Here is a 20110-nt window from a genome sequence, read left to right as displayed (position 1 = left end):
TTACAGAATTTTTAATTTTGGGCATCAATCATAACAAACTTCATTACATGAGCTTAAATCCTAATTTTTTTACCACATGATTATCTTCTAGCTATCTTATCATCACGAGAATTATTAATCCAATTAAACCTTTCTTATTAACGGCGGAAGATACCAATGTTTCTATTTGAATATAATAAATCAAATCCTATCTTTTGAAAAAAAAACTTCAAAGGAAATGACAATATCATCCATGTCCTTGTTAAGCAATACTTATACAACAGGGGTGTGATATCCATACACTCCATTTTACTTCTCATATACATTTCTAATTTTCAACCGTCAGATCGGATGAATTGAAGAAGATCAACCAATAAAAATTAACAAAAAATGTATAAGAAGTAATTTAAAGTGTATAGATAGCACACCCTTACAAAAATACGCTTGCCCATGTCCAAAAACAGCAAAAACAAAATAAACAGATAATGATTAAAAAAAATCTTAACAGGCAGCCCGCACGTGCAATCGCAGAATTCCCAGACGTCCTCCGTGTGGTCCCCGGTCCCCACCACCACATTCTCAACATTCCTCCTCCCGTTCCTCCTCTAAACCGGATAAATTACCTAATCATTCATTTTTCCCGTTAGTTACAGTTAACTCCCCCACGTGCGCCTTAATCCCTCATTAATTAATTAAACACTCAATTAATTAATCTTGATTAACAATCACTATATAATCACTCAGCTCCGAAACCAAACACCCAGAGGATCACACGCACGACCTCCCACATTCCCCTCCTCTTCGTCTTCTTCCTCTTGCCCCCTCCTCGAAACCCTAATCCAGGTACGACGTCGTCTAGTTCCAGTAATCTCTACATACAGTCTCTGTATTTTTATATATGTAAAGGTTTCGAGACTAGCAGAAAAAACAAATAAATGCGATCGGATTTATTTGCGATTTCGCTCTGCCATTTCTGTTGCGTTTGGAGCTGTTCTCTCCGTAGAGCCAACAATGTCTGCCATTTTTGTGCGCTCTGTGTCCTTGTACCTCTCTGTACCACTGTTTACAGCCTGTTTGTTTTCTCTCTCTCTCTTTCTCTCTCTTGCTCCAGTAATTTCGCTCCACAAAACTTTCCCGGAAAATCCACATTTGCCCACACACGCAATTGTATCTCGCTCGCTGCAGCGATTCGGCACCGAGACGCAGCGTTTTCCTCGACAGTTCGGAGAGGAAAAGTCTCGGTTTCCTCTTTTGTGAAAACACCTAGCTCTCTGGCCGCTCTGGCGCTCCAAACATCAAATCGCCGTCGTTTTGCCTGTTTTGAGCCTACACGAAAAGCCTACCGTGTAGCCTCTCTAGCTCGGTCGTCCTCCCCGTGAGTCCTTCCCACTTTGTGCAAGTCAAATCTCAGCCCTCACAATCTCTCTCTCTCTCTCTAAATCGACGGCTATTGTTATTTTTGACTGATTTATCTGATTGATTTTTGATGTGATATAATTTCATCGATTCCTTCAACCTCTCACTTGTATTTTCTTCACTGCAGAGCTTCTAAGCTTGCTCGGTAACTCGTTCGTCGACTCAGTACTCTCGTTCTCGCAACCGAGTTCGTTTTCAACTCGACTCACTGACACGATGACGAAACGGCCAGTCGTTGCGGTCGTGGCGTCGCTGCTTCTCTTCGGAGTCGTGGCTGCAGTCGTGCTGGTGCTCGCGCTTGGATTTGACGGAGGTACGTGTACGGACGTCGACTTGTCGTTTGGATCCTACCGCCGAAGATTCACGCAACGCACACCATTATTTGTTTTTATGCGTAGATTCCATATTCCTATGGAAATTATTGCTTTTGATTTTTATATTTTAATCTGCTTTTTTTTCGTTTTTGCTTTTTGTTTGTTCTTGGCATCTCTTTCGCAAACACAAGGGGTCCATGTGTTTGTCATCTCTTGAATTTTAAATTTTAATTAATTAATTTCTTGCCCAATTCTGTGTTATTTTCGCACTTTCCGCCTTATATATATACATAATTTTTTTTTTAATTGATGATTTTTTGTTTTTGAATTTTGTTTGCAGCTGGAAATTTGAAGTCTGAATTGGCTGAAGCTGGGAACTCCACACTCACCGCAATCCATCGCAAACTGCTTATTCGTGGTAAGCGATCAATTTTTAATTAATTCGTGATAATTAATTTAATTTCTTCAATTAGTTTTTTTTATATAATATATTTCCATCATTTCTTGATCATTCAATTTTCCATGAAATTGTTTATTTATTGGGGAATTTAAATGCATGGAGGTCTGTGGATAAATGTTTTTGATTGATTTCAATTTGAATTTTTCGTAATTTTGTTTTTTCTAAAATGGTGATGCTGAGACAAACCAGAATTCGTTACCCATTTGTTCGCAAGTGAATATATGGTCACTGTTTGTTCAGATGGAGTGGGAAATAGGTGTCAGAAGAGCACGCCCTTAAGGGGTATATGCTAACGTGCACCGTTAGTCCTTGACCCCTCTTTGGCAATACTTGCTGCTTTCCCATGTGGGGTATCTTTTAAATGGGATCTCAATTCTTCCAATATTTTTCATTCCCTCTTTTGTGTCACCCACTTGAATCAAAAGTCTTTGCATAAAAATACACACTGTTGAAGAACATTATATGTACATACGTTGTTTTGATTACCTAGTCATCAGTGATACATGGTTATTTATCGTTGAATTTAATAATGAGCGGTCATATAGTTAGTGATTATTACTCATTAGAGAACATTTCTGTGCAAATCATAGTTTACGAGTCTCTTTTTGATTTTGCGAATTGGAATTGATTTTCACAATCTATTCTCGTTTCTCACATTTTCTTGGTTGCTTTTGTTTCTTAAATTATTTATGTTAAATTCTGAGGTGGCAAAAAGTTTACGAAGTTAATATTAAAGACTCTTTCAAAAGTGAAATTCGTCAAGAATTTTATGAATTTTATACTTCCTCAAAGTGTAACATTAATTCTCGTATTAATATTACAAAATATTGTGATAAAAATACGAGTTGTCAAAAAATTCATAAATAATCATTTTTAAAAAAAGTCACGCATTCTCAATTATTTATTCAATTATGCTACTAGAAACAAGAGGAGGAGGGAATAGAAATTTGGAAATGATTTCCCGTACATATAAAGCCCTACTTCACTTTCATTGCTGTCTGCCAATTGCTGCATATAATGAATGCGAATTGCGTTTTGTCTTTTTCTATTTTCCTGCAAAGTAAATGTCGACACATGGAAAATGCCCTTATGTGAAGTGAAAGAGCGTCCTGACGAATTGTCTTTGCTTTTTTCTGAAAGAGTAATGCAGGCAAACAAAATATGTAAGCTAAATTTTAAAAGCTAAATGATAAGGTAGTTGATGATCGAAGTACTATTTAAATTTTGATTAACATTTTGATTGATGACATATTATTTTATTTGTAAATTTAATTTATAAATTTAATCTTTCTATAACATGTTTTTGTAAATATAATCTACAAATTATGAGTAATAATATTCATATCATGTTTTTGTACCATATTTTTATACTACCTTAGATGGCATTTGATGTGGACAGCCACATCATTTGAATTAATAAAATTTTTAAATTTAGTTCATTATTTAATAAACTAATAATTAAGAAAAACTAGTTAATTAAAAGAAGCATTTTTTGCTTACCACCATTTAGTGTGGTGTATCTTCACCATCCCAGTTATCACCGTTAGATGAGTTTGAATTTCGAGATTCGTGTAGTGGATAAGCACAAATCTCAATATTCAAACTCATATAACGGTGATAAATAGGGTGGTGAGCATACACTACACTAAATGGTGATGAGCAAAAATGCATCTTAATTAAATGATGATTGTGGTATACGAGGAGTGTTTTTCCTTTCTTTCCTTAGGTTTTGCAAAATTTTTAAATGATGTAGTTGTCCACATCAGATGTCATCTAAAATAATATAAAAATATGATATGAATAACATTACTCTTTTATCATTATTTTTTTCGGAATGCTAAATTGCCAAACACAAAAAAGCTAAGACATCGCTGAAAAGCAAAACATGAATAGGTGATACATTGAAAGCAGAAGCTTTGATAGGTCCCATCTCCATTAGCCATTTTGGGTTTGATCTGTCTGTGTTCTAACTTTTCGTGTATAATCCCTGTGACTCATCTAGAAAAAGTGTGTTTTGTCTACAAATGCTTTCCCCAACCCTTTTTGTGAAGAGAGATTCTTGGCCAGCGGCAGTGACTCGTCACTTTTTCACTCAGTATACATATTAAACGAACTCTCTTGTATTCGCGTTCACCGTGTAAGACTCGAATACAGAGATCATTTAGCAATGCGGACTTCGTTGCATTAAGGTCACCAAGGTAACTACGTTTAGAAATCGAATACAAAGTTGCAGTTGTACTCAAGAATTTCTCCAAATAGACGGTTGGTTGGTTGGTTTGTGCGACCATTTTAGTATTGTAACCTTTCACTATCTGAACCTTATTATGATTAAAGACCCTAATCATATATTTTTGTTTTATTTTCCTTTTCTATATTAAAGTGTGTATGTTTATGTCATCTGCTTTCCTGTTTTACAGCGACAGCAATGGAGGAACCAAACAGGATTCGGGGAGACAAGTGCAGCAGGGCAGACGTAGTGATAAACCAGGGCCCCACATCCCCGCTGCCAAGTGGCATCCCCACATACACCGTCGAGATCATGAACACGTGCGCCACCGGCTGCGACATCTCTCACATCCACGTCGCCTGCGGCTGGTTCAGCTCCGCCCGCCTCGTCAACCCCAAGATCTTCAAGCGCCTCCGCTACAACGACTGCCTGGTCAACGACGGCAAGCCCCTTGTCAGCGGCGGTACGGTGTCGTTTCAGTACGCCAACACTTTCAGCTACAAGCTCTCGGTCTCCTCGGTCACGTGCCGTTAAATATGGTAGTAATAAAACAATCAGTCGCCTAATTACAATAGTTAACACAAGAAAAAGACAGAAATATATTAAAGCACCCAAAGCCGGATTATGTATCTGGTATCTAAATACCCAATTTGCCCTTTCTCTGCTTTTGCTTTATATCGTGGATTAGAGTGGCAAAAGCTGAGATTTCTGAAGATGGATATGGGTAAAAATGTCATGGCGGTGTCACGGACGGAAGGAGAATATTTGGGGTTTATTTTGTATATAGTAAGAATAGTAGTATAGTGGCAGAAATATGTGATGGGAAAATTGAAAGTTGTGTGTTGATATTGGAGGAGGAATGTTTCTGAAGAATATAGTGTTTGGCAAACGAGATTTTATTGCTGATGCTTTTGAATCTTTGCTTTCTGATTCGTTTGTCTCGGTATTTTACTTGAGAAATGCCAAGAAGATTCTCTCAAGGTGTGGCTTTTTATGTATCATCTAATAGGGGTGGGCATCTATGAAGCATGGATACGGATACGGATACGGATACAGATACGGCAATACGATACAACATGACACGATGATACGGAAAATTTCTAAAAATTAAGATACGATACGCTATGGATATGGCAAATAAAAATGTATATAGCAACAAAAATATACATTTTAAAACATAATTCATCATTCAAATTCAAGTACATTTGAGTTGTTAGAGAAGAAAAGTTCGAAATCTAATTCTCTTTATACAGTAGAATAAGTGTGAAAGTCGTATTCATGATTTTAATTAGAGGGAAGCTCTTTGTATTCAACAACTTTTAATTATAGATATCTCCTATTAATTTTCTCTTCCTCATTACCTTTTTTCAAAGTGTAAATGTATCCTATATGTTGGATTTTACGTGTATCCTAAATGTTGGATACGCGTATCCATCATGTCAAATTCATGTCCATCAACCAGGATACGTGTCGGACGAGTATCTGAGAGTATTAGGCAAGTATCGTATCCGATCAAGTATTGGATACGAGATACAGGACCAAACAAAAGTATCCGTGCATCATAGGTGGGCTTAAAAACTGCAAAACCGCATCGAACCGTATGAAAAAACCGAAAAAACGTGTTGACCGAAAAAGTCAACTTTGAGTGAAAAATCGAACCAGACCATTCAAATCGGTTCTGGTTCTAATTTCAAATGATTAAGAACCAGTCGAAATCGAACCGAATTGAACCATTTTATTAATAATAAATAAATTAATTATATATATACACACATGTCATGGTATAATAGGTTGAAAAATTGGTTGTACCAAATTGCCCAAATTGCAAAGCAAAGGATCCCATCCCAATTAGGGTTCACTTTCACTCACTCACACGGCTGCACACACACCCCATTCCTGATTCCCCCATTTCACACAGCCGATCGACGACCCCCATTTCACACAGCCGATCGACGACCCCCATTCACGACCTCTCATCCTCAACTGCGACAACCCTCATCATCCCTCCTTCGCGACAGCTCACGACACTTCGTCCTTCGTCCTCATTCCTTGGTATTTTCTCTATCTATATCTAACCGTACATGCTTAAAATACTTGGTGAAATTGCAAAGATGTGCGTTTCTGGGTCATCTGTGCATATGCTGGTTTATGGTTAATCGAGTTTGCGATTTGTAGCCCAATATAGAGATTTTTTCTCTTACATGCCCACATGTGAATGTGTAACCTATGCTACTGAATGCTGATGTCGTATCCTATGAGCTAATGTTTGTTGACGATGTTAGGGCATTTGGAAAGGAGTGTTGTGATGCCATTCGTGTTACTGCTATTTGAGATGTGGATTCTTTGTCTATAGTAATGGTAGCTTCTTTTGCTAGCTTTCTATGTGACTATTTAGGCCAAGATTCTACATTTTTGGTATTCTGGTTGTGAACTGTTGATGCTCTCTGCTTGTAATGTGTAATCTTTTTTCGTCAAATGAATTGGAATATGACGCTTTTGTAGAGTGGTAATTGCTCCTCGTTAATACTTATCTCCTTGTATCTTCCCCTCTGTCTCAAATCTGTTAGCTATTGTTCCCTTAGTTGATGTCTTCTATGTTGAAAATTAGTAATATCTTGACAAGCCATAAAAGAATTTGATGCATTTGACGAACATGAACCAACTAACCAAGTGTATAAGACAAACTTAAGGATAATGTTAGACCTACTTCTACTTGAGCTTACTAACAGATAATTGACTTTGTATGTGCAACTTATCAATGGCATGGGCTTGTATTTTCTTTCGAATTGCTTTCTTGACGTCTCTGCCGCTAAATAGGAGGTTTTGTGATGTTGCCATGTTGTCACTGACTTCCTCTTGTTTTCCTTTTTTTTTTTGCTCTGTTAAATTCCAGTGGCTCCAAAGGTAATAGATTTGAAGATAGTTGGTCATCTAAGGGAGAACAATAAGGTTACTGCAACCGGTACTGTCACTGGAGGAACTGAAGGTCTAGCAGAGTACAAGGCAAGGTAGCATTTCGATTTTTGGATAATTATTAAAGACAAGGTAACATTTCGATTTTTCAGTTGCTTAGGCTTTCTTGTTTTCCATGGATTCCACTTCAAGCACATCCAAATCCCTTTTTTTTTTTCCAAATTGTCCATCCAAATAGAGCCTTATAGTTCCCTGTTGAAGCCACCTTTTTTGATTGCATTGCATGAACATTCAAACTGCTTAGGCATGTATGTTTTTGCTTAGACTTGTATGTTTTCGTTGATTTGAAATAAGTTGTTTGATTCTGCTTGCTCTCTGGAATTAGTTGTTTGATTTGATTAATTGTCTCTTTTTGTTGACTTGGTGCAACTACCAAAGACATTTGCATTAAAAAAATGTGTTGTATGCAACTTTATATAATCAATTTTAGAAGATGTATTTGAATGCATGATGATTTGGTGTTCAAATAATTTAGTATTCGGAACCGTAAACCGGAAGTCATAACAGGTGTAGACCGAACCGTAAGGTTCTAGTAATAAGTTTAAGTGGAACCGCACCGAACTGAACCATTGATATTTTTCGGTTTCGGTTTAGGGGTGAAACCACACCGAACTGCACCGTGCCCACCTCTATCTTTTGTTACCTCACATTTTAACGTCAATTTCCACGCTAATATTATAAAATAGTGTGCCTGTTGTGAATATGTGGATGGGCCACATGAATAGTTTGTTACTAGCACAGTATTTTCACTATTCATTTGTGGAAAATTTGTAAAGTGAATAGTTCTTTCTTTTGTTTATATAAAGGAAGAAGATGAGATGAAGTGATGTGGTTCACAGGAGAGAAAGGAAGGAAAAGAAAGAAAGAAAGAAAAGATAGGAAGGAAAAGGAAGAGAGAAAAGAGAGGAAGAGGAGAGAAGATAATAGATAGGGTTATCTTTGTACTCTTATTATTTTAGATTATAATGAAAGCACCATTGCTGCCCCGAGGACGTACTCCAGTCACACTAACTGTAGAGGAACCTCGTAAATTTTATGTTTTGTTTCATTTATTCCACTGCACCCACCGTCGATTTTACAACACGTTATCAGCACGAGAAGCTCTCATGTCAGTGGAAAGCACAACGCCACAAATCCTGTTCACCTCCTTCAGTTGGAATCTCACAGATAAGAATTTTTTTCATTTCATCTTCAAATCTCAGTACAATTGATTTTCTTGAAGCAACTATATATATTGTTGTATGACTGTATATTATCATTTGCAGAAGCAAAAGAGTACAAACTCAAAATTCATAGAGAATTTGACAGCCATGTAAACAGCCTCGGAACTCCAACTTGCGGACCTCGGCTTGAAATAATTTCTTCTTGAAAGTTGCTCGTCTGCTCAGTATCTACAACATATCAAAATTTCAGAAAACTTTAACGGTGTGATCGTCGCAGATGTCTGAAATACCAAAGCAGTTTCCAATTTCCGCAGAAAACTGGACAGCCACCTTATGAGTACCAAAACTCCATTTCGGTAGCTCAGATCGAAATTGTTTCTTCACGAAAGTTGTTCGGTATCCTTTTATCCATATTATACTAAAATTTAAACTAAATCTAACGGTTTTATTTTCTCATAAGTTACAGATACTCTTGATTCCAAAACTTATGGGAACCGTTTTGACTTTTTCGAAACTCACTGGAGGAGGAACACCAATTGGAACTTAGTGTTACTATTATTTCCTGGATAACTAAAATGACTTTGAACTGTGAAATAAAAATAAAAATAAAAGGAATCAAACAAAAGAAGTGGCAGACCAAGAAAAAGAAAGAGCAAAAGATGAGGACTTAATCATTGCATTTTCTGTTTTGGCATATTTATGTGCATGATGTTGGTTTAAAGCCCATCTCACAAGTTCTATTTATTTAAAGCAATTTATTTACAGTGGGTAGAATTATTACCCTTTGCTTTAAAGCTTTGATATTTATGTGAATGGTGCTAAATCAAAACCCTTGTCACAAACTTTATTTACTTTGAAGCAATTTATTTACCATGGACGGTTTTACCGCCTATTGCTTTAAGTTTTGATGGTGCTGAATTAAAGCCCTTGTCACAAGCTTTATTTACTTAAATGCAATTTATTCATTATGGCTGGAATTACCGCCTATTGCTTTAATTTATTTATTGTACTTATCTTTTGTTACAATGAGTATATATAGGACCTACAGTTCATTGATCAGATCAGAACCTGCAGTTTCTTGATCCTCATCATATAAAATGATTGGACCTGAAGTTCCATCACGCAAAAGGATCAGGTATGAAGTCCATTGATCCTAAAGATCAGGACATGAAGTTCCTAGATGAGTACTGTAAGTTTGAAGTACCGCAGTGCCTCAACTTAATCGTAATAAAGGACATAAGAGTCTCAGTTTACAGACTATTAAATAAGGACCAGAAGTTCCTCATGTCCATACTCAACATGGTTTAGCAGAAGCATTCATTAAATGGGTGAAATTGATTACCAACGCTCTGCCCATGAAAACGAAATTGCTAGTTTTCTACATGGGGACATGTAAACTTTACATGATGCATTATTAATTCGGTTGAGACATGTTACCAACCATCAATATTTCTCAGTACAACTCGTGTTTGGGAACCAGCCAAGCATTATACTTTTACGAGTTTTTGGTTGTGTTGTCTATGTGCCTGTAAGACTGCCACAACATACTGAAATGAGGCATCATCGCAGATTAGGCATTGATGTTGAACACCATCTATCATTCGCTATCTGGAATCCTTGACTGGGGATATGTTTACCGCGTGGTTTGTGGACTATCATTTTGATTAGAGAATTTTTCCACCATTAGAGGGAGAAAATAAAATCATTCCAGAAGAACGATGAGAAAATATCATTCCAGAATAATGATAAGAAAATACCATTCAAGAAGAACGAAGAGAATTTGTCTTATTTTGATTCACGAAGCAAACAATGAGAAAATGAAATAGGAATAATTGAATGATGCAATGACAGTGATGAAATCATATATACTTGCTGCAAATGTGCTTACAAGAATTGATGTCCCTGTTGGACAAAATAATAGGACAGTAAATTATTTATCTGTTGCACGCTTGAAGAGTGGCAGACTTTTAGACTCAAGAGGTTTAGTTATTTGAAAGAAGAAGAATATGACACTACTGAACTATTGCATTCCTGAAGCATAACTATTGCATGCTAGAAGCATGACAGTCACCGCATGGATACATGTCCTAGAAAGGACAATCCGCGGACATGGGAATATTGATGTCTCATGCATGAAGCATGATTGACGTATAGGTTCTAAATGACTCAACTCCTGGAAGTGGAGATTAAAATCCAAGCTCTATAACGCTCAAGAAGAGGTTATGATCTGCATTCTTTAAATTATGACTATCCTGGAGGAGATAATGTAATGCCCTTGAACATACAATGGATATCCAAAAGAAATGAAAAGTTTTTATGCATGCGCATGCATATGAGAATATGGGATCACAGATTGATGATAACCAATGGTAATTTTGGTTTTTATAAGTAGCTACTAGATTCATCAATGAGCTGTGTTGATATTGAGTCTCGTTCTTTTTCGTCAACAAAATTATTGGCCAAAAATGGAGAAAGGCAATTCCATTACAATTTTGTAAGAACGTGGAAAAATAGACCTATATATTTGAATATAATACAAATAGCCAAAAGATGTTGAACCAAGGAGGTTACATTGGGCATTTATAATACAGTGAAATACACTCACATGATATGACACAAGGTATTGAAACCTAAAATTATACTCTTGTAAATAAATTCATATGAGTGGAGAATTATATACGAAGGAATGTAAGTCGCCCACATTATATCTCTATAAGTAAATCCCTCAAGTATACATGGGAGCAAATTGCTCTGTAGAAATTTCAAAGGAAAATGTGTCATGAAGTGTAGAAAATGCTTGAAGGATTCAAATTGCTTAAAGTAAGACCTCGAAGGGTAAAGCATAAATTATGTACTCAATACCAATGGATGGTATAAATTGCCTTAGTGAGTACTATCATTATGATATTGTTGCAACATACTAAAATCTTTTGCAAGAGTCAATGACTTTAAATTAGAACTCCTGAAGAGTTGATGATATTAAATTGGGACTCCTGAAGAGTCAAGAAAGATTATAAAGTGTTGAGAGAAATATTATCTCAAGCTGCAGATCGAACAATCTACCAACACGAATCTTATCCATGATGTTAAAGAACCATATGGATTGAAGATTATGAGTTGAATACTCAAATGATGTAGACACTAAGAAAGATCATTTATCTTCGTGAGGGTAAAGATAAATGGATATTTGGTCCTGAAGTATATGCTTTATTATATTTGGCACGATACATTGAATGAAATAAAGCTTATCTATTAATATCTTCGAGAAATTACAGATATGTACATACACATGAGTTAAAACAAACAAACAGGATGGAGCTTTTACAAAGGTTGCTCATGTGAAGCCTCAGTATTCGGAAGTACCCCAGAAGGGGGAGGCATTGGAGATTGATCATGTGGCACCCCAGTACTTGGCAAAATACCAGAAGGGGAATGCATCAGTTGCTTTCAGAATCTAGCAACGAACCTCTGGTGATCACTTTGAATCCGACTTTCAGATTCTTGCAGCTGGTCGAGCTTTCTTTTCTTGCTCGTAGAGTAATTATTTGCAAGCACGTGTAACACTCTATTCTCGTGATTGAGCCATCTTATCTTTTGTTTAAGACTTGCCACCTCAGCCATCAATGATTCAACTTGGCGAGTTTGAGCAAGTAGGCATTGACCCATATTGGATACAGGGCCTGCACACTGAACATTGAGAGCCAAGGAGTCTTGAACAACCAACTCATCCGACCGTTTTGAAAGGATTTTGTTATCCTTTGGAGTGAGAAGATTCATAGCTACCACAGTAGCAATTATGTTATTCTTCATCACAGAATCATTAACCGTAAGAGGACTATTAGAAGATAAGAAGGACGGGCGCCATATGTTCGTCTGTATCACTCCTAAGACTCAAATTTAAGCAAATGTTAGATGAGCAAGTCATTTTCAGAAATGATGAAGGAAAAATGAGGTCAAGTAAAATTTCTGAAGTGCAAGTAGGGGGAAATTTCTTCAGGTAACAACTTTCTTTGGATACTCTTGAACACAATTGATGTCTCTATAAAAGAAGAGGCAACAGAGCCACTCGTTCAGAGATCGAAGAGGCACCGCTCTCCGAATTTCAAAATCCAGATTTTCCTGAATAAAGTTCGTTGGCATTTTTCAAACGCAATCTCAGCTTTTTGGATATCGCGTGCAACTTTGTCAAAGATCTCTGACAAAGTTGAAAACGCGTAAATCTTACTGTTCTAATTACACCATAGTTGCTGACAAGAGTAAAGGCACAGCACCACTACTTGATATTGAGAAATCTATATATATTTCGACCTCCGTTCTTCATAACAAGGCAGACCTGCAAAAATATCTAACTCTTCTTCATCTCCGAGAATGAATCTTCAACAAAGCATCTTGAAATACTCAGTTTTCTTCCTCTCCGAGAATACCTCTTCAAACAAGTCACACCAGAGCAAGATTATCTTATATCTTCAGGGACGAGAGCAAAAGTATCTCATATCATGCAATCTCCCTGTCTTTTCCTTTGTCCTTGTTCTTACCTGCAAAGACAATGATAAAGAAAGCAATATGTCGGAAGCTCCACTCAAACTCTCGGTAAGGAACCGCCTGGAACCTTTCTTGATTGCTTACCTAGCTCTCAAGTAGTTATCTTAACTGTTGTTAAAGCTAGGTTTCCAGTCACCAAGAAGTGAAGAACCATCCAAATGCAAGGGTTGCATTCCACTCCTGCATCAGAGGGCAAATATTGCAGGAGAATATGCCACACATGCATGGGGGAAAACCAGGGAAAATACTACTTAAGCAAGGAAAGCAAGTAAGGCAAGTGAAAATGATACATTGAAGCATGTGGAGACAAGCGTAACAAACATGTGCTAATTCATCCCAGACAAAGCTGAAGATCACTTGTCACGTAAAGCTCTTCATGGTCCAATTTCATTCAAGATCAAGGCTCGAAGTCCTTGAAGAAATCACAAGTCCGATTTAAGATCAAGTGTCCACCACCCTTGAATCAAATTCCGCTCCAGATAAAAGGAGTAAATTCAGACTTTTGAAGCAAGTCTAGCAGAAAGCCCTTTAGCCCAATTCAAGAACAAACCTATGGAAAGTTAACAACAAGTAAAACACTTCTTTCTGCAACTCTTCTTACTAAGAGACTGAAGCAGAATGATCAACGATCATCCTAAATCATTTGAAATCAGGGGGAGATACTCATCAGGGGGATCATTCAAAACAGATCAAGATTTTAAAGAGTTAATCAAAGACTTGTGGCCATCCAAGGGAGAGTGTTGTGAATAATATGTGGATGGCCCACATGAATAGTTTGTTACTAGCACAGTTTTTGCACTATTTATTTGTGGAAAATTTGTAAAGTGAATAGTGCTTTCTTTTGTTTATATAAAGGAAGAAGATGAGATGAAGTGATGTGGTTCACAGGAGAGAAAGGAAGGAAAAGAAAGAAAGAAAAGATAGGAAAGAAGAGGAAGAGAGAAAAGAGAGGAAGATGAGAGAAGATAATAGAGAGAGTTATCTTTGTACTTTTACTGTAGAGGAACCTCGTAAATTTGTGTTTTGTTTCATTTATTCCACTGCACCTACCGTCGATTTTACAATAGTGCCAACCATTTTTGGGCTTTGCTTTAAAGTCAACTTCGACGCAACAAGACCCGTACAATCCAAATTTTGGCGAACTTACTATACGAGATGCTTTTATTCAAAGACCGAGGGTTAGTTTGGTATTTGATGTGTTTTTAAAAAAATAACTGTTTTTGTTATGATCTAAGATTAATCAACTGTGAAATAAAGTAATAAAATATTTGATAAAGTGTAATTTTAAAGGCGTTGTAAGTGTGAGAATCATAAATAAGCTAATATCTATATCTATCTATCTGTACTATTATTTAAGAAACGGCACTGCATGACTCCCTTATAACCTTTGATTTTCTCTAAACTGCTCAATACATGTGTAGCTTATGGGCACTGATATTTTACACCAAGGGAGTTGGGGGGTATGTCATTCAATGGGCTAGCAGCTAGCCATAATAGCGTAATATTGAACTCTCCATCCCTCGAAATTTAAATCTAAAACTTCTAACTTATAAATGGAACAGAATACCGCTATACCGAGCTGGCTGTTTCAATTTTAATTTTGAAGCAACTCATTTTATTTCTTCTTAACTTTTTGAACTTAGACTTTCACTGACCTCCAATTCTCACCAAACCCAATCAAAAGGTAGTAGTTGGGTTTCGGGCCACGTCAGCCGGCTCGGAATGAGCCCAAGTAAAGTTGACCTTGAACAACCCGAAAAACCAACCCGACCCGCATGGCTTTCATCTCCTATGTAATCCGTAGTCTAAGGTCCTGGTCTTACTTTCTTCTTACGCTTTATCTTGTTCATCGAAACAGCTCGACGAAGAGCGGGCTTCCGAGCAATCATGGCGAATACAATCCCCGGGGCAGCTGTCGGGCTTTACTGCTCGACTCCAAAGCTTTCTCAGAGACCCACGTCGCGGTTTTCGCAATCGTCCCGGCGGTTCTGCACCGTCAAGATGGCCGTCTCCCTCGACGAGAAGAAGAAGAGTTTCACTCTCGAAAAATCCGAGCAGGCTTTCAATGCCGCCAAGGTAGAATTACCATTTTACCCAATCTGTGCGTACTTTTTGTAATAGTTGTTGTGGGTTTTGAGTGAGTGGGTTGTGGAGTTTGTAGTGAACCGTTGGGCGTGAGAAAGCTTGGTAGAGAATCTGGGAACTTTGAAATGGTGGATTTTAGATGATTTGGAGATGTGGGATTTTGTTAGAAATATGGGAATATATAGGATTTGAGATTACACAGGAATGTACTGAAAGCTTTAATCTTGATCATGTTTTAAAATGGATGATTATATTTGTTTTTGGCACCCTTGATCTGGAAATGTACTTGGAGTCGCGTATTCAATCTCCGCTTATTGTTGTTTGTATGTGTTGTTTGAACTTTTTCTTCCGCATCTGAAGTCGAACAATGAATGTTTCAGTACCTGCTATTGCTTGCTGATGCGAATTTTGTTTCGTTTTGTAGGAGTTAATGCCTGGAGGTGTGAACTCCCCTGTTCGGGCTTTTAAATCTGTTGGTGGACAGCCTATTGTGATTGATTCTGTTAAGGGCTCTCACATGTGGGACATAGATGGAAATGAGTACATTGACTATGTGGGTTCGTGGGGACCTGCGATAATCGGGCACGCAGATGATGAGGTTTCATTTTTCTTCTTGCAGTTTTATTTGCTTCTGTTGATGTTCTTAGTTCTGTGGTCGGTTCACGTTGTTCTTGTTCCGGAGTATAGTTTAGCTGAACCTTCATCGTTATCTGTTTGACTAGGCTGCCTCTCTGGTAGCAGCAGAGACGGTTATAATATATGCTCAACTATCTTGGATTGACACTTACCTTCAGGTCCTTGCAGCTCTGGCTGAAACGATGAAGAAAGGAACGAGCTTTGGTGCACCTTGTCTTCTAGAGAATGTTCTGGCGGAAACTGTGATCGCTGCAGTTCCAAGCATAGAAATGGTTCGATTTGTGAACTCGGGTACAGAAGCATGCATGGGTGTGCTCCGCTTGGCCCGTGCATACACTGGCCGACAGAAGATCATTAAGTTTGAGGGCTGTTACCATGGCCATGCCGATCCATTCCTTGTCAAGGCTGGTAGTGGAGTGGCCACGTTAGGACTTCCAGACTCGCCTGGTGTTCCGAAGGCAGCCACTTTTGATACTCTAACCGCCCCGTACAATGACTTGCCGGCTGTGGAAGCGCTCTTTGAGAGTCACAAAGGAGAAATTGCAGGAGTCATCCTCGAACCGGTTGTTGGCAACTCTGGCTTCATTACTCCCAAATCTGATTTCCTTAATGGTATACGCAAGCTCACCAAAGAACATGACGCTCTCCTCATATTTGACGAAGTGATGACTGGATTCCGTTTATCTTACGGTGGAGCACAGGAGCATTTTGGCATTACTCCCGATTTAACAACGCTCGGGAAAATCATTGGTGGTGGACTGCCGGTTGGTGCATACGGTGGAAGGAGGGAGATTATGGAAATGGTGGCACCAGCAGGACCGATGTACCAAGCCGGGACCCTGAGTGGAAATCCATTAGCAATGACTGCTGGGATTCATACCCTTAAGAGGTTGAGGGAGCCAGGAAGTTACGAATACCTGGATAAGATCACAGGAGAACTCGTTCAAGGTATCATAGATGCCGGGAAGAGAGCCGGGCATGGAATGTGCGGTGGATATATAAGCGGCATGTTCGGGTTTTTCTTCACTGAAGGGCCTGTCTACAACTTCGAGGACGCGAAAAAGAGCGACACCGCAAAGTTTGCAAAGTTTCATAGGGGACTGCTGGAGGAAGGTGTGTACCTTGCTCCGTCCCAGTTCGAGGCCGGGTTTACAAGCTTGGCACATACGCCGGAAGACATCCAGAACACGATCGCGGCTGCAGATAGAGTTTTTAGGCAGATTTAGAAACCAAGTCGTTTCTCTGTACTATTATTTTTCTCTTTTCACGTTTTGTTTTGGTTATTTTTCCGCTGTTTCATTTTGTTTTCGTTTCTCTGTACCCTTTCTCCTTCTACTTGTTCTGTATTGCCTCATAATCCGCCTCCTGATTCGGGGCCGAATGCTTAAATTCTTGGTGTCTAAACACAAACACCTTGTCGATCATCTGCTCCGGCTTCAGATTCCAGTATTCACAGCCTCTTGGAGAGCCAAATCAAACACCTCTTGGAAAAAAGAACGGCGCCTACATTCATCCTGCACACAAACTCGCAGTTGTACCTAAGATCATCCCCGCCTTGTATGGATTGTAGCTCGGGCAAACGACAGAAGTTGATCACCTTTCCTTTCCAGGGTTCTTCACTCAGTTTAGACACTAGGAGTCCCAAAGCAATCGACACCTCGACGGAGGCCTTGCCTTGTCCACGAATTTGGAGTTGACATCGCATACGGCCAAGCTGTTTCTGAACTTGCCTTGCTTTGACAGGACATACTCCACCATTGTCTTCCACTGAAGCTCAGCCGCTTGGCCAAAATTCCAGTGCTGCGCATAGCCTGTGATCTCATTGGGAAGCAAATTAGCATCCGCGCCAGTCTTGAACTTATTCCCACCGGATTTCAGTTTCAGCTCTTCCAAAATATGTCTCAACCGTATTCGCCTCACTATTCTGAGAAAGGTAGGCCGTCCTCAAGGGCGCCAACACTTCATCCGTGGGGCGGTTGATGAGTGATCTGTCCTCCCGCTCCTTAACACAACCTTGGTGCTCTTCCTGCGAGAAAAACTTTTTCGCAATGCAAGCACACCAAAGTGTGGAGATAACAAGCTCGGGGAGGTGGGAAGTCTACTAACTGTTCTGTTTCTCTCTATGTCCTTGTCTAATAAGTAACCGAATAAAAGAACATCCAAAATAAGCAAAGCATTTCTACCTGTAGTTTAAATGTTGTCTTTTGCATTAACAAGGTATATACAGATTTTCATTACTGCTACAATCATTCAAGCAACTTACATACAGACAGGCAGAGGAACAAGGCAAGAACCAAAGTGGAAACAAGAAAAGCGAGCAACCCGTGTGGTAGAACACGAACCTTGAAACTACTGAAATCACCAACAACATGGTTTTCTGTACACACATCACAACATGGACACGTCAATGAACAAATGTATGACCTGAGATGGTTTCTGTAGCCAAAGGATTGATACCCAGGTCACCAGATCCCAACCTCTAAACAGTTTTTTCACAATATGGAACATGAACAGACAACTTTCCGGGGCCGATCATCAATCTTCTTTTCTGTTCAGAAAATGGCGATGATATTTTTATTAGAAACCTCATGCTTAGAAAATCATTATACGAATGCAACAGAACTCAATTAATCCCAACATGATGTTCCTGATTACTTATTCTTTATACTCAGGATTAGTAAAAATGAAGAAGAATGAACACGGTGATAGCAGTAACCAGTATGGATGCTATACTATATGCATCTCTTTATTCTTGGGACATTAATTGTTCTTCCGGAAGAAATAAGGCCATAATCAAAATGGCTATCTTCCATCGACTGTTGTCTACATTAATTTGCTTAAAACTCAAACTGCTGTAATACCATAGCAGTAACCAGTAAGGATGCTATACTATCCTCACGTCACTAACAACACTGAAGATATATCTTCTTACGGAGTAGAAGAAAGAAAGTAAAACCTTCGCATAGGTTCACACCGAATGCTAATGACCAAATCCGCGTTAACTTTTTGTCCCAATTTTAACTTAAATATTTTCCTAGTTCCTCTCCATAAATGGGGGTAAGGCTAGCCGACATTCACCTCTCTCAGACCCTGCGTAAAGCGGGAGCCTTGTGCACTGGGTACGACATTATTATTATTGTTCAACAATGGTTGAAAAGTTTCAAGAGGAAATTACAATTAACTTCTCTAGGTATAAAGGCTGCATTTATCAATCCAGTACCCAATCCAGCCAAACTAGAATTCACTTTTCGTCTATAAACGGAACTTCCACCTAAACATAGGTTATCAAAATGACCAGAAGCATATAATTTTCCAACATAGAGTTCTTTATTGAAATCAAATTGATGGAGTTTTCACAAGCCACGAGTAATGTAATTTTCCGAGATTAAGTTCATAACGGAAACATTACCTGTTTTAGCTTTTTCGATAGCTTGCTGTACAACAACAAGCATTATGATAATTCCCCCACCAATATCAGCCAAAGGTAATTTACACTGACCCACTGTCTTGTTGTTCTCCAAAATCTTGCCAAAACTCATCAGTTTCACTTCATTCGCCGTCTTTGGCGTCATAGTCTTGCCTACCAAACAATCAAAAGGGCATTCCAAGAAAATCAAAACAAAGCTGGAAAACAGTGAAAATCATATGAAAAAAAGGAGCCAATTACAAATTTGTGACTGAATCCACAACTTCTACCAAAATTCTGATTTCTCAAATTAAAATTGTTGAGATTTCATCTAATTATTAAGAAATCTAGCTCAAGATTCAATTGGACAGATTCTATCAAAATCTGCTAAAATTCAGATTGCCAAGAACTGAAATTTCAAACCCAGATTGAGATAAACGGAATTCCAAACCCAAATCCACACAGAAATTCCAAATTTTATGAACCCAATTAAATCGAAGAAACTTCATAGCGAACAAAATAACATGGAAATTAAGTTGTAAGAAACAAGTGGCAAAGAGAAAACCTCTGGGCCAATCGGAGACGACCCTCTGCTTGAGCATATCGACGGTGGAGGCTGATGAGTAGCTGAACGGCCCGATATCGGTGCCGTCGTACAGCCGGAACTTTATGTCCACCAAATCCTCCTCCGGCATCTCTCTCAGTCAAGCCTTTGACTTTTGACTTCTCACACCTATGCACCGACCGATTTCTTCCACGTGTCCCCTTGCGCAGCACCCGATCGGGCCGAACAATTCAAACGTACTTTCCCTTCTCTTTCTCTATGGAGGTTGGAGGTTGGAGGTTGGTAGCACTGGTTCGCGAGCTGAATGAGAAGAAGTGTAGCCAAAGGTAAATTGGCCCGTTTAC

General features: G+C 38.6%; 3 protein-coding genes across 4 annotated transcripts; 2 read left to right on the top strand and 1 right to left on the bottom strand.

Annotated features, from left to right (window-relative positions):
* Positions 1-650: 650 nt before the first annotated feature.
* LOC103428269 (TPD1 protein homolog 1-like) lies at positions 651-5323 on the top strand. Its single transcript, XM_017330362.3, has 4 exons — positions 651-822; positions 1523-1708; positions 2050-2127; positions 4587-5323. Exons 2-4 carry the CDS (start codon positions 1612-1614, stop codon positions 4928-4930), a joined length of 519 nt encoding a protein of 172 aa, XP_017185851.3. The 5' UTR covers positions 651-822; positions 1523-1611; the 3' UTR covers positions 4931-5323.
* A 9569-nt stretch (positions 5324-14892) lies between these two features.
* LOC103432999 (glutamate-1-semialdehyde 2,1-aminomutase, chloroplastic) lies at positions 14893-17219 on the top strand. Its single transcript, XM_008371216.4, has 3 exons — positions 14893-15150; positions 15584-15757; positions 15954-17219. The coding sequence occupies exons 1-3, from the start codon at positions 14962-14964 to the stop codon at positions 17019-17021; spliced, it is 1431 nt and encodes a 476-aa protein (XP_008369438.3). The 5' UTR covers positions 14893-14961; the 3' UTR covers positions 17022-17219.
* A 762-nt stretch (positions 17220-17981) lies between these two features.
* LOC103427514 (membrane-anchored ubiquitin-fold protein 3-like) lies at positions 17982-20110 on the bottom strand. Of its 2 annotated transcripts, XM_008365569.4 has the most exons (4): positions 19767-20104; positions 19205-19375; positions 18273-18343; positions 17982-18172 (listed from the first exon to the last, which is right to left on the bottom strand). In XM_008365569.4, exons 1-3 carry the CDS (start codon positions 19894-19896, stop codon positions 18288-18290), a joined length of 357 nt encoding a protein of 118 aa, XP_008363791.1. In that variant the 5' UTR covers positions 19897-20104; the 3' UTR covers positions 17982-18172; positions 18273-18287. The 2 variants fall into 2 exon arrangements, with proteins under 2 accessions (XP_008363791.1, XP_070668691.1); XM_070812590.1 differs by having other exon boundaries at positions 17982-18343; positions 19767-20110.

The sequence above is a fragment of the Malus domestica genome, chromosome 14, assembly GCF_042453785.1.
Source record: "Malus domestica chromosome 14, GDT2T_hap1".
Lineage (NCBI taxonomy): Eukaryota > Viridiplantae > Streptophyta > Magnoliopsida > Rosales > Rosaceae > Malus > Malus domestica.
Note: the sequence above shows the minus strand (reverse complement) of the source record. Positions and strands in the feature narration are given on the sequence as shown.